We start from the raw sequence: 15724 nt of genomic DNA, 5'->3' as shown, positions 1-15724 counted from the left end.
AATTCGATAAGGTGTGAAAAACCAATCTGTTTGACAACTTTAAACTTAAAAAACACTAAAAGCCATATCATAATTATAAAGGACTGAAAAATTGAAACTTGGGTCGTTCGAATCATCGGTTCCCTCGAGGTTTCAGCTCGGACGCTGGTGTCCTCGAGCGATCGCAGTTTTATGGTATGAGAAGAATGTTTTTTGGTGCGTTTTCATTGACCGATAGTGTAGCTTCTTGCACATTTCAAATGAAATGGCAGAAAACAAATCATGAAACCATGCACTTTATAGAACTTTGGGAGAAAAAATTCTGTTCACTGTCAAAGATCTGAAAATCCCGGTAAGGAGTTTATGTGGCCATGAACTGCAGATTGTAAGCACATACTGAGTGAGTACCTAAATCGGAACTCTTTCGGCATTATTTTTTAAATACTTTTAGTTAGACTTGCACCACAACTACAAAATTTTCCATCAGCATACTAAGATTCAAGACCAATTGGTTGATATAAATGGCATTTTTCAAGATACTACCAATCTGAATGAAAAGTACTTTATTAACCGCACAATTAAGGACTGTCATTTTCGTCCTCGGAGTACCTAAATATGGAACAATTTTAATTCGTTAGTTATTTTTATGTATTCTTTTAAAATTATTTCTCCATGTCTTGTTTAAGTAAATTAATATTTTTTGTTATTTCCAGATGTTTTTTGTCATTTTTGTCAGTAAAATTTGATGATTTCAGTAAAATACCGACTGTACCAGTATCTGTGATTGTGGCAAGTATGAAGTCTTGCGTGCCATGTATTGACATTTGAACATGAAAAACTTCAAATGTTAGCAGTATTTGAAATACTTACCAGAGAATCATGTTCTTTGGAATATGTATCTAAGACAAACGTCTTTATTGATTAAAATCGTAAATAAACTTATCTCAATCAGAAAAAACACTTTTATGATGGGTGTTCCTTATTTAGGTACTGTTCCGATTTAGGTACTCACCCAGTACAGGAATACACATAGCAGTGTTATCTTTCTTGTATCTGATTGAAAGGTTGTACAGTGCATAACATAGTGAGTAAATTTTATAAATAGCCAATATCAGCCTTATATTATTAAGAGAAAGGGCCATGAATAACTAGATTTTTATATGACCTGACATGTATTTCATACTGTTCTTCATGTTAACATAAATGACTGATCACCTCAATATGAAGGTCAAGGCCAATACAACAAGCAAATTCGTTGAATTGATATCGATCCCCCGCCTGATTGGGCTAAGTCTCGGAATGGAAATCAATTGTTGGTGAAATATATAATGAGTTTGAGTTTGATTGCAACTGTCTGAAATAAAAAAAATAGTGTATATAATATAGCATTTAGAATTGACCAAAACATCTAGTTCATGATTCCATGTTACCCAGTTCCACACAAATAAATTTCATCAAGGCAAACATTCTGATCAAGATTTGACCTAGTGACCTCATTTCTGAACCCACATGACCCTCTAGTTTCAAACTATTTCAATATTTCATCGAGGCAAACATTCTAGGTGTTATGGAAATAAGAGCAGATGTATTGCTTCTAGAGTGTCTCCTAGATTTCTGTAAAATATGACCTAGTGACCTAGTTTTTGACCGCAAGTGACCAATTTTAGAATTCTTATAATATTTCATTAAGGCAAACATTCTGACCAAATTTGAACATAACTGACTATGCAATACCAATGCTTGGTCCGGGACACAACTTTTCAAAGATTTCATCTACTGACCTGGTTTCTGACCCCATATGACCCAGTTTCGAACTATTCAACAACAAGTTTCATGAATATAAGATTGCCTCAAGTGTGCTCCCAATATTTTTTCAAATTTGACCTATTGTTTTTGACCCATATGACCCACTTTAAAAACGCAGTCGAAATTTAACCCAAGAGAACATTCTGACCATGTTTGAACATATTCCAACCAATCACCACCATAAAATAGTTTCGGTCAAGACTTTTGAAAGATTTGACATAGTGACCTAATTTTCGGTCATATGTGACCCAGTTTTATTTACGACCAAGAGTTCATCAAGGAAAGTTTTTGAATATTTGACAATGTATAATGCCTCTGGTCTGTTCCAAAGATTGTTCTAAGATTTGACCTAGTGACCTAAATTTAAACCCCATATGACACACTTTTACAAATGGTCGATATTTGATCAAAGGAAACATTCTGACCAAGTTTGAACATTTTCTAATCAATGCCTACCAAGATATGGAACCGGCCGGACGGAGGGACGGAAGGACGGACGGAATAACGGACGGACGGACAACGCCAAAACAATATCCCCCTCCCGAAACCTTCGATTCGGATGGGGATAAAAAAGCAAACAACGGAGATTTTTAATTTTTTTGCTTACTTAAGGGTCTCTATGCTTTTCTAAATTGTGCAGTTACTTTGCAATTAAATGTTTTTAAGATTTTGACTTAAACAAATGAATGCTACCTAAGTCGATTTGGAAACAAATGCTGTTTCCGAGTCGTTTAAATGTTATACTGTTACGTTTATATAACGAGATTTTCCCTCAAACTCAAATTTACCCATGTGCGCAAATTAACCCCAGGTGCAAATATGTGCATATGAAGGCGAATACTTACGGAGGAAAATATACCCATGGGTACAAACTTGACCAATAGTATGTCGCGCATAAAGTAAAGAAGGTTAAAGGTCCTTTTTCATATTTCTCGAAAGCTGTTTATACAAAGGACTAAAATGTTTGCAATATCATGACAATTTTGTATTTAAAGAAGCACTCTTACGCCCAAATAAGTGTTAAATATTCAAAAATGATAAATAATGTCGAAAACAATTGTTCTTATGAAGGATACCGAGTTTAATTTGAAAGAAATGTGCATAAAACACGGTATTTCTTCATTGTGAGACTATAATAGATCACGGTAAATATTTAAGCATTCACCAATCATTTAATAGTTTTGAAATTTTCGTTATTCAATACAGTGTTACAACCTTGTTATCAGTAATAAAAAGTCTCCATAAATGCATTATTTAGTAAGTAGTTAAAGATTTATCAGTCAAAATGAATGTGTGTTATACATGTGTATGTATTGATTTTGAATAAGAGTGTCACTTTTAACTGTTTTATGATGCACTTAAGCATTTTAAAATCAAGTCCAAAATCATTTGAATTTAAAATGGAAATGTATGACTAATATCGATAGCGCAATAACTTATTTCCTCATTTTATTTGAAAAAGTCATAACAATAATAAAATTACAAAACATTTGTAATCATATTCCATATCTTTTCTATTTCTATATTTTTTATATAAAACATGTTCGTGAATTTCCTGAAGTCCTTTCAAGTCGACAGTATCACTTTCTAAGTTTATACATTGTTTTTTCTAACCTGATGTGTTATTTTTCTGCATGTAGCACCAAACAACCCTAAAACATATCTTTCCCAGGTCTATTTAGTAATTTAGAAAGCCAAATCCTGTTTCTACAAGTCCACTGAGTGCCTCAAACCTGATGTTTGCATATATTTGTGGACCAATGACAATCGGATTAACCCTTACTTCGTTACTGCAGCTCCATATCATGTAGAGCAGATTTGACGGTGAATATAAACACTATTTTGTACCGAGTATTTTTTCGATCTACATGATTTGGTAGTCATCTTTGTGTCATAGATCGCTCTGCCCTCTGCGCATGAGCGAAGTAAGTATGATTGCCGTTTGTTGGAGGCAGTTGAAGCTAAGGTCATGAACCCAAATTTGAAAATAGATGTATTCAGCTATCAAATCATATTCAAATTGACATCTATTCAGTGCACAATGCAAATGTAACAATATTCCAAAACAAATCTCATATCATATAATAATACAAACACATGTGCTGCTGACTAATATTAAGCATACTCAGTACCAAATTGATCAGCAATACAGCCCACAAAGAGACCAAAACCACACATATGCAGCTCAAAGGAAGCCTACTCAGTACCAAATATATGGCATGATGGCAGCCATACTGCCCACATAGAGACCAAAACCACACAAATGCAGCTCAAATTAAGCCTACTCAGTACCAAATTTAGGCATGATGGTAGCCATACTGCCCACATAGATCCAAATCCACACATAGGCAGCTCAAATTAAGCCTACTTAATACCAAATAGATAGCATGATGGCAGCCATACTGCCGACATAGAGACCAAAACCACTCATATATGCAGCCCAAATTAAGCCTATATCAGTACCAAATATATGCCATGATGGCAGCCATACTGCCCACATAGAGACCAAAACTGCACATCGAGGAGTTAGAACAAGAGCCAGTTTTCGGGCCAAATTTCGGAAAATGACTTTTTTAAAGAATTGGATGCATTTATCAAAAATACATAATGTGTAAAAATTTCATTTAATTTGTAAGTACTTACAAAGATATTGATTTGTGACCAAACCACTTATCGATTATCACTCACTTTGGTCTAGGTAAAAAACAGGTATCACAACATAATGTACAAGTTTTATTTATAACACTGACACATTATGGAGCTAAAACAATTTAGGTATCAATACATGATTTTTGCAGGAATGTAAATTGTTGATCTTCTTAATACTCTTTCTGCAAAAACCATGTGTGTGTTGATACATGTTTTTTGCAGGTATAGAAATCTAGTATGTTTTAATTATCTCTACAGCAAAAGCATGCTATAGAGGGATACAGAATAGCAAACGCTTATTATTGTCATTTTATGTTGGTGGTAAAAACGGTTACCAGTTGATGCAGGCTTTTACCAGGCAACTGCCAGTCTGTACCTTCGACATTTCAGATACAATAACAATACATTGAGTTATAATTGCTTTTATCAGGGTGTGAAAGATAATTATGTGGCCTGTTGAGTGATAAAAACCATGCATTGTAGAAATCTAAAACTTTTGTTGAAACTTTAGAGTCATTACAGAATGATTGTTGGAGAAAGAATTTTCATGTTTCAAAGCGGAATCTGATATTTGATTGTAAAAAGTAAGTAAATGATTTTTTTTATTTATTCATTTATTCATTCATTTAGCAAAAGAAGTAAAGTTGCCATCGTGAATAGCTTTTTCATTGTATTGTAACATTATCGCAAACAAATTATGTACTAATTTCTTCGGTCTCCTATTGTTTTCATGTACATTGATTCTAAATACATAACTTTCACGAGAGTGTTTACAAGAGTAGAAAACCAGAAACTGTTTTGATTTTGCATTCCACATTTTCATCTGTGAGATATACATACAATTAGCTTGTATTTAAATAAATGATTATGAAGATTTTATTCTTTAAACTATTATAAATATTAAAATTACACCGGTAAGCGTAATTTATTAACACCTTTGTCTGTTTGATAATTTTACAGATGTGGTCAGATACAGAAGATGAGATTTTTCGATCCATAGATTTAAACAATGTCATTCTTGTAAATGAGTCACCAAAAGAACAAAATGTAAATAAAGGTGACAGTACAGTAAATGAGACAAGTGTACAAGACAGAAATGAAAATGACACTGTTGTGAATGAGTTGTCAAGTGTACAAGACAGAAATGAAAATGACAATATTGTGAATGAGTTGTCACGTGTACAAGACAGAAACGAAAATGTCAATATTGTGAATGAGTTATTACATGAAGAAGATGAAAATGGAGACGACAATACCGTGAATGAGTCATCAAGTATACAGACAAAATTGAAAATGACACATTTGTGAATAGGCTGTCACGTGTACAAGATGTAAATGATGATGATAATACTGTGAATGAGTTGCCACGTGTACAAGACAAAACTGAAAATTAAAGTACAGCTGATGAATTGTCAAGTGTTCAAGACAGAAATAAAAATGACAATATTGTGAATGACTTGTCACGTGTACGAGATGTAAATGAAGACGACAGTGCAGTGAATAAGTTGTCAAGTGTACATGACAGAAATGAAAAAGACAATATTGTGAATGAGTTGTCACGTGTACGAGATGTAAATGAAGTCGACAGTACAGTAAATGAGTTATCAAATGTTCAAGACAAATGAAAATGACAATATTGTGAATGAGTTGTCAAGTGTACAAGACAGAAATGAAAATGACAATATTGTGAATGAGTTGTCACATGTACGAGATGTAAATGAAGACGACAGTACAGTAAATGAGTTGTCAAATGTTCAAGACAGAAATGAAAATGGCAATATTGTGAATGAGTTGTCAAGTGTACAAGACAGAAATGAAAATGGCAATATTGTGAATGAGTTGTCAAGTGTACAAGACAGAAATGAAAATGGCAATATTGTGAATGAGTTGTCAAGTGTACAAGACAGAAATGAAAATGGCAATATTGTGAATGAGTTGTCAAGTGTACAAGACAGAAATGAAAATGACAATATTGTGAATGAGTTGTCAAGTGTACGAGATATAAATAAAGACGACAATACAGTGAATGAGTTGTCAAATGTTCAAGACAGAAACGAAAATAACAATATTGTGAATGAGTTGTCAAGTGTACGAGATATAAATAAAGACGACAGTACAGTGAATTTGTTGTCAGGTGTTCAAGACAGAAATGAAAATGACAATATTGTGAATGAGTTGTCACGTTTACAAGATGCTTATGAAACTGACAATATTGTGAATGGGTTGTCATGTTTACACGACAGAAATAAAAATGACAATATTGTGAATGAGTTTTTACGTGTACAGGATATGAATAAAGGTGATAATACTGCCAATGAGTTATCAAGTGTACAAGATGTAAATGAAGATAAAAATACCGTAAATGAATTGTCCCTGGAACAAGATGTAAAAGGAAATGATAATATTATAAAGGAGCCTAACACAAAGGAGAAATGAAAAACATCGAAAGAAGCGATGTAAGAGACCTACTCGCAAGACACTCAGATACATTGACAGTGGAAGTGATAGTGATAATGTTCCATTAATCAATCTTGTCTGTAATTGGAAAAACATTGCATCTGATTGTTCAGATATTGACGATGATTTAGACAAACCATATCAACCATGCTCCAAAGATTTAAACTCAACTGACACAGAATATATGTCTGACGTATCCAAAAAGACTAAGAACGACAGAAAAAGAAAAATTAAAACAAAACGAGTGTTTATTAAAGCTATCAGAAATAAGCATCAAATAAAAAAAGACATTGATAGAAAAAGTGGAGCTGTCAATTCAATGATTAAAAGCCAAAGAAATGAGCGAAAAAAGTCATGGAAGGGATATAATGATGCATCCTTTGACAAAAGATCTCCAAATATAAGCAAGGAGCAGTCAGCAGCATTACAATCAGTGAGACAGCCAAGTAATAGAGAACAATTGGTAAGAAATGCAAGAATAAAGGCAAATGAAAATACGCTGGATCAACTTCTCCAAAGTAATGGATTGGAGAGGATAAATGTTCCTGCTCATGGAAACTGCTTTTTTAAAGCAGTAATACGCTCTTCTGCATTAAGTATGTCGGCTTCATAGTTAAAAAAGATATTGTGTGATCACCTGGAAAAGAATTCGGAAGAATATGCTGGTTTTTTGCTAAACATGCATCAACCAGAAGATGATGAAACCTTTGTATTTGACTATCTGGAAGAACTAGAGAATCTTAAATGTGATGGATATTGGTCAAACAGAGTTGCTGACTTTCTGCCTCTTGCATTAGCCAATATGGAGAAGAAGCGCGTGGCTATATATACAAGTAGAGTTGACCAACCAATCATACTGAAAACTGAAAAACTTGAACAAAGTATTCAACCAAAGTATAAACAGAATTCTTCCCATTTCAGTAGCAAAGAAAAGGGGCCTCCTGTCACTTTGCAAAAGTGGAATAATCCCGAAGGAGTTTCACGAATACTATAAAACCTTACCTTCCAATAGTTCTGTTGTGGATAAACAGCCACAGCCTGACGCAGAGGAATCAGATGACAGTGACATAGATGTGTAAAGTGAAAGCACATGCCGAAGAAAACTGAGCTTCAGTCAAAATGTTGTATTTTCAGTTGTAAAAAGTTGTAAGCAAAACAAAAAACTAGTAGTCATATCCACAAACTATTTGAATTTGATCTGTAAAAAAGTAAGCACGAAACAATTTAATATTGTTGGAAAAGTGATAGATCTATGCATTCTGATAGATACAATCAATACAACCGTTATCATTTTACATTATGTTCTTAAATAGCATAAATTTGCTAAGTATTTTGCCTAAAGAGACATAAGCATTTATGAATAATGGTTGCTGAAGATATTCTTACTCCTTAGTTTAGAATGTTTATTTCATCTTTATTTGGCATACAGTTGTTAAAATCTAAATAACAATATTTGCAGGAACTCCTTTTAGAAGATTTTTATTTCACAATCATAATGTAATACAAAAAGCTGAAGAAAATTTGACTTTCATAGTCATATTGTGTAGCTTTCATTAGAATAACCATTTAATTTGCTGTTTCCATTCCTATATTTACCTTTACAAATTAATATACTTTACTTATTCTGAAATTAATGATAATTATACTTCTAACCTTGCAAAAATCATGAATCAAATAATTATTTCATCTAAAACGTTGTAAGTAAGAGATGGAATTTACTAGTTTGTGTTATGTTATTTCCTCACATACATTTATACATGTATATATTTTCTGCAAAGACATATTATCTAAACATGAAATAATTTGGCTTTAGCAGCCAAAGTTTTGGTCATTTATTGTTGCCAGGCAGAAACTTTAATATGTCCATAAAGTGTTTTATCACGACAAAAGTGATGTCTTGCTTCTTAACTGTTGCAAACAAAAACAGTGTATGCTTGGATAAATTGTTCTTGCAGAAAAAATATCAAAATTGAAGTTGACAATGTTTGTGGATAAACCCATTATAGGGAGATAAACTTTGTTTGCAGAAATAATTTTTAAGTTATGTTGACAATGTTTCTGAAAAAAAAACACTATTACCTTGTAACCTGTTTTTGCAGGAATAATATCATAAAGTAATATTGACAATGTTCGTGAAAAAAGCAACTATTAAAAGATAACCTTTATTTGCAGAAACATTATTCAAATGCAATCTCGACTATGTTAGTGCAAAAATAAGCTATAACAAGATAACCTGTTCTTGCTGGAAAGATGTTGTAAATAATTAATAAATTTTGCATTCAAAATCAAAAGTTGTGCTTTTTCTCATCAAGCAAGGAAGAATTTACTCTGTAACTTTTGCACTATTTACTTTTATATAAAAGAAGTATACATGTGCAATTATATTAAAAAAGCTCTGAGTTGAAAACACTTTATGACATTTAATGTTTCTCCTGAACATTTTCAAAATATGGAAATAACTGGTTCTTGCTCTAACCCCTCGACATATATGCAGCTCAAATTAACCCTACTCAGTTCCAATCAGACTATCTTATATTTATAGATAACAATGAAGCTAATTCAATTAGAGACAAATGCATATATGTATAGCTCTAATTAAGCCTAATCTATCCAAACAAAACAATTTGGGAACCCCAAGCCTATTCGGAACTAAATAATGTGCATTTCTAATAAAGCCTGTACTCAGTTCTATAAGCACCACATTTTTACAAACCACTAACCCCATTTAACCCATTCAGAGCAAAAAATACACATGCTATACTTTTATTAAGCATATTAGTGCGAAATAACCCAGTTTGGTAACCATAAAGCCCATTCAGAGCCCAACAAACCGTTATGCAGCTCTTATAAAGTCAAAATTGAATGAAAACATATGAATGCCAAATAAACCATGTATATCTTGGCAAAATCCATAAAGACCATTCAGAATCAATCAAATACATGTAAAACTCTAAATCAGTATATTCAGTGTCAAAAAGACCAATTTTGGCAACCATTACACTTTTTCAGAACCAAAGAAACAGAGCGCTAATTTTTATTAGTAGGACTAAAAGATCAGATCATTTTGTCCACATTCATCGCAAAACGAACCTATGTGCAGCTCTTACTCGTAGTACTGAGCTCTAAATTGACTACATTTATGCAATCATAAAGCATATTTGAAAGCTCATATGCAAAACGCATGAAGCATTTTCAGTACCTATTTGACCACATGTTGGCAACATTCAGCTCATTCAGTGCTATATGAAAAAAACTGCTTACATCATTTGCAAAAATGGTAGGGTAGGTAGGCTTTTTATTTTTAAAAGGCTTTATATATGAACGTTTAAAATATTTATCATTGGATACTGGCGTTAAGTAATCTCCTCTATAAAGCGTTTAATGTTTTTAGCGACATATTAGATCGCACTTATTATTTTTTCTTTTAGTTTTTCAATTTGTTTTTAACAACTGACTATAAAAACAGTAGGGTCGGCGCCTATTTTCTACGTAGAGTCGAGTAACCCGAACCAGATGTATTTTTAAGGCCCAACCAAAAACCCAAGGCCAACCAAAGCAATGTTCAGCTCTATAAATAAGACAAGTTGTCAATGCCACATGGTGGCCATATCAGATTCGGTGGACATATTGGAAACCCTGAGAGGGTACTTACCCTCCCCCCCCCCCCGACTGCTAACCATAACACTAGAAATTACTAAATTAGGTAAACGTTTCAGGAAAAAGTAAGCTAAGTTCAATATAAACAAGAGCTGTCGTAAGACAGCGCGCTCGATTACGCAGCTTTGTCTTAGAAGTCAGAACAATGATGTAATATGTGACAATACAGGTTATTTAATAATTGGCAGTAGAGATTCAGTTTTAACTGCTTTCTTCTATTTTTGTAACAGACACCTTGATCCTGGGGACCCAAAACACAATCCTATGGAAGTCCTCCATAAACTCTTCCTACATTTCAAGTTTGGTCACTGTCAAAGTCAACCATGACTAAAGTTATTTAGCACCATACGGTAATCTATTTTTAGTTACAATGTCTTTGATCCTAGGAAGCCAAAAGGCAAAACTATTAAAGGTCTCCATAAACTTGTCCTATATACCAAGTCACATTATGTCAACCATTATAGTTATTCAGTACTAATCATTTTTCCATTTTGATCAACAGTGACCATGACCTTGACTATAACTCTGGGGCCCCAAAACATAATATCTGGAAAAATCTTCACATAATTATACTAAGTTTGGTCACACTATTTACCCTTACTTAAGTTATTCAATACTAACCATATTTTTTAAAAGTAACTTTGACCTTGACTTTGATCCTAGGGGCCTCAAACGCAATCAAAAAGGTCTCCATAAACTCTTCCTATATACCAAGTTTGGACATATGTCCAACCTACAAATATAATTCGATACATATGGTGACTTCGAAGCTGCCCTCCAATCAGCCTGCCCAAACAATGACGAAAGTCATTTTAATAAATAGATTTCCCTTGTGAAAACCTGGTTAAGAATATAAAAATGTGCGTGTTAAAATAAAATAAAATTAAAATAAAAAAGTCAATCAAGGGCCATAATTTGTATTTAGGATTAAAACGGATTATGTAACCTACTTGTAAGATGGTCGTCAATAATTCTGAGAAGCATTAAGTTGATTGAATGAAGGGTATAGAAGATTTTGTTTATTAAAATCCCAACTTGCCCTTCAACTTTAACCTGCCCTAAAACTTTAACCTAAGTTCCTTAGTCAATCAGGGGCAAAAACTTGTATCAAGGATAATAATGAGTCATGTAACATCTTTGCATGATGGTCCCGAGCAATTGTGTGTAGTATTAAGTCAACTGAATGATAGATAAAGAAGTAATTAATAAAAATCACAACCTGCCCTAAAACTTTAACCAATGTTTCAAAGTCAATAAGGTACCATAACTTATATTCAGGATAATATGGAGTAATATAGCTCACAAGGTGATGACCCTGAACAACTGTGTGAATTATTTAGGGCATTGAATGAAGGGTATTGGAGTTAAAAGTGAAAAAAATCAACTTGCCCTAAAACTTTAACCTGCCCTAAAACTTTAACCTAAGTTTCTAAGTCAATCAGAGGACATAACTTTTATTAAGGATAATATGGAGTAATGTAACCGCTATGTGTGATGGTCCCGAACAACTGTGTGAAGAATCAAGTCATTTGAATGAAGGATATTGAAGTTATTAATAAATATCCAAACCTGCCCTAAAACTTTAACCTTAGTTCCATTGTCAATCAGGGTCCATGGTATGTATAAATGATAATATGGAGTTATCTAACCTCATAATGTGATGGCCCTGAACAACCGAGTAAAGTATTAAGTGAATGAAATTAATTGTATTGGAGTTGTAAGTTAAAATCCCAACTTGCCCTAAAACTTTAACCGGATGCCGACGCCAACGCTGGGGCGAGTAATAAAGCTCTCTTTATTTTTCGAATAGTCAAGCTAAAAATCGTTTTGCATTTATGTTATCCTAAATTGGATTAGCATCAGAATCTATAGAATTATACAGGAAATATCAAATGTTATAGAATTTTCATTCCTTGACCGTGAAATGTCCTTGATATTGACCTTGAGGTAGTCAATGCACCTTTAACATTTAAAGAGCCTGTACTCCGTATGCTAAAATAGCGAAAAAAAGAAAGTTGTCGAAAACTGACATAAACTTGGCATCGATGTGTACAATGCATTGAAACTCACTAACTGAAGTACCACATAGTTTACAATTTATTTAAGTTTAGCAGTTATTTCGTATTTTTCCATTAAAAAAGATTACTGGATATGTCTCCCAGGTAGAATTCATTTCTTATGCGTGATTGGCTAGTCGGTGTCATCACGTGATATTACCGAGGTAGGTATATAGCTTAATCATGTCCGAACCCGGTCTCCGACACAATTTTATTTTACATTTTGGTCCTTTTTTTAAATTATGATATCAAAGCGTAACACATTCTATTAGATAAATGTCCTGAGATTCAATGCAGAAAATAAACTTTTTTGGTGCCAATCTGGTGTACAGTCCCTTTATATATTCAGAACAAGAGAAATGATCATTGAAATAAACAGTATCATTTTTTAAATATGTGCCATAATTGAATTCGATGTAGAAAAGACTCAATATACCTGTTTTTAATGTAGCCAACTTGAAATCCATCTTGCATTTCTTAGTCTTCATCATACAGTACATACAGATTAGACATCAACTTATGAAAAATATCTGTATGAATTTTAAATAAGCTCACTTCCAAGATCTGAATAATCATTAAATATCACTTTACACATTTCTTCAGGTCACAGGAAGCAGCACAACTATATATTTACATAATAATGGTAATTGCAGCAATAGGAAATTATGTCAGCCATTTTGGATAAATTCAGAGTGCGTCCCGAGCAGTTCTCTATCATGTACATTTTGACCCAAGGCGCACACTTTTTTCACAATCAACGGACTTGCCTAAAGTCTCAATTCAATACATCAAGTGTGTTTTCTAAACTTAAAGTTTAATTATAAGTTTCATTGTAATACATCAAGTGGTTGTTGAGATATTGACTTTATTTAAGTGTACTTACATGCGAAATCTTAACCAAGGTGTGACGCCAACGCCGATGGTGTGGAGTACATCGCTCTTATTTTCTTCGAGCAAGTCGCGCTAAAATAGTAAACTTAAAGTTAGTCAAGAATATTTATTATTTATTTATTTGTCTAATATGAAATAATGATGAAAATAGCATACATTCTATAAAGTTCATATTTCAAATACAATATTGTATCGTCATACGCGATTGAAATAATGCAATGCAATTTTTCTTCAACACATGTATATTCACACCTTATTTGGATGCAAGTGTAATATGTAACTGTTAATTATTTGTGACGTCGTTTGTCTCTCATTCAGTGTTAGGCCTTCGCTTTATATTATTGACCACTGGGCCTGTCCCTCTAGTTGTCATTGCATTTCTTACAAATGTATATCAGAAAAGCTTATAAAGCTTGTACAATTGCTCATATAATTAATTTTAATAAATTCTTTTTAATCAGAATATGGACATTTTCGTTAAGTTTTGAAACAATAACAAAAACTGTATTTCAATTGAAACAAGATGAACAGAATTATCACATGAATTTGACATATTCAACTGAAAGGCCCACTTGAACAGATACTCTTTTATTAGGTTCATGTCCCATGTCAAAAGTATTTGCTAAAGCATCGTTAAAGCTGTGCTAAAAGCTTCGCAAAATGATGCAGTATTAACATGACGCGGCCTGTCGGTCAAACTAGCTGGTCCATACCCTACTGACCAATCAGCGTTCAGATTAGGCCGGGCTTATCAGTTGCCCGTTGCTATCCGCCAATTGACCTCCGACAATCTGCACTTATCAACAGAAGTGTAATTACGTTGTTTTCTTTATTTTTAACACAAACAAATATTACTTATAATTGAGAGGTAGTATAAAAATAATAATGAAATCCAAAATACTGACATTTTCCATTAAAGCTGCTCAAATTATGCAATTTTTTTGGCATTTGTTTGATAACATAGTTACCTTCCAGAATAGACGATTTCAACACTCCAAATGTCTTAAAGTAACTGTACATAATATAAGCATATTTTCGGGAAGTCTTATAATAGAAGAAATACCATTATGAGTTTTAGAATGTAATATTGATCATATCATGCAATCTATTTTTATTTTGATATTTTTTTTTATTTTATTGTGCGTCAAGTTTTAAATTTGAAGCATAAACATTTGCTTTTAAGGTTGTTTGGACGTACATACTTTTAATGAAAAAGACAATTCAGTTGATTTGTCAGGAACAATTTTTATTAAATCCAGATAAAAGATATCTAATATCATATAACTAAATGTCACAAAAAGTACATATAGATGGAACAAAATCATCTTTGTAAATGACTCAAATTAATGAATAAATCTGTGCATTTATAATGACTTTGGTCATTTCTAACTCTTACTTTGCTTGTTGGAACAGTTTTACATTTCATTTAATATGGATATTAATTTATTGAGAGAAACATTATGGTAGTTATATCAATAATGATAATTCATTAAACTTGTATAGAAAAAGGTGATTCGTAATTATGAGGAAATGAAGAAAAATAGCGAAATCCATTTGATCTAGAAAAACGTTGTTTATTGTTGACTTTTGTAAAAGAAATTAATACGTGTTTAGCCTCCCTAAATTTGAGCTTTACAATAGAAACTAGACTGCCTTTCTATTGTAACAAAATTTTGATGTTATTCAGAAATAAATTGTTTTTAAGTTTAGACTTATTTCAGGTTAAATTTTGTCATTTGTTTGTCTTTGGTTAAATAAATTTCAATATGCTGACATTTTAGAAACAGATGACATTTAAAATCACTGTCCTTGATAAAAAAATATATGTATATTTGTTAATATATTAGTAAATGTCATATTCGCGTCAAGTTTTAAATTTGAAGCATAAACATTTGCTTTTAAAGTTGTTTGGACGTACATACTGTTAATGAAAAAGACAATTCAGTTGATTTGTCAGGAACAATTTTATTAAATCTAGAGAAAAGATATCTAATATCATATAACTAAACGTTACAAAAAGTAAATATATATGGAACAAAATCATCTTTGTAAATGACGCAAATTAATGTATAAATCTGTGCATTTATAATGACTTTGGTCATTTCTAACTCTTACGTTGCTTGTTGGAACAGTTTTACATTTCATTTAATATGGATATTAATTCATTGAAAGAAACATTATGGTAGTTATATCAATAAAGATAATTCATTAAACTTGTATAGAAAAGG

At 32.5% G+C, this 15724-nt stretch overlaps 2 protein-coding genes across 3 annotated transcripts in view; one reads left to right on the top strand and one right to left on the bottom strand.

Annotated features, from left to right (window-relative positions):
- Nucleotides 1–15724, bottom strand: part of LOC128234762 (uncharacterized) — a 64464-nt gene that overhangs the window by 46450 nt on the left and 2290 nt on the right. For both annotated transcript variants that reach the window (XM_052949258.1, XM_052949259.1), the window contains exon 2: nt 13489–13568. The gene's annotated coding sequence lies outside the window, so the exon portion shown is untranslated. The remainder of the gene's footprint in view (nt 1–13488; nt 13569–15724) is intronic.
- On the top strand, nt 5395–6870 carry LOC128235631 (homeobox-like protein HDP1). The gene is made up of 2 exons (XM_052950435.1): nt 5395–5691; nt 6052–6870. Exons 1-2 carry the CDS (start codon nt 5395–5397, stop codon nt 6868–6870), a joined length of 1116 nt encoding a protein of 371 aa, XP_052806395.1.

Source organism: Mya arenaria, chromosome 5 (assembly GCF_026914265.1).
Source record: "Mya arenaria isolate MELC-2E11 chromosome 5, ASM2691426v1".
Classification (NCBI taxonomy): domain Eukaryota; kingdom Metazoa; phylum Mollusca; class Bivalvia; order Myida; family Myidae; genus Mya; species Mya arenaria.
The sequence above is the reverse complement of the archived record's forward strand: the minus strand, read 5'-3'. Positions and strand labels throughout refer to the sequence as shown.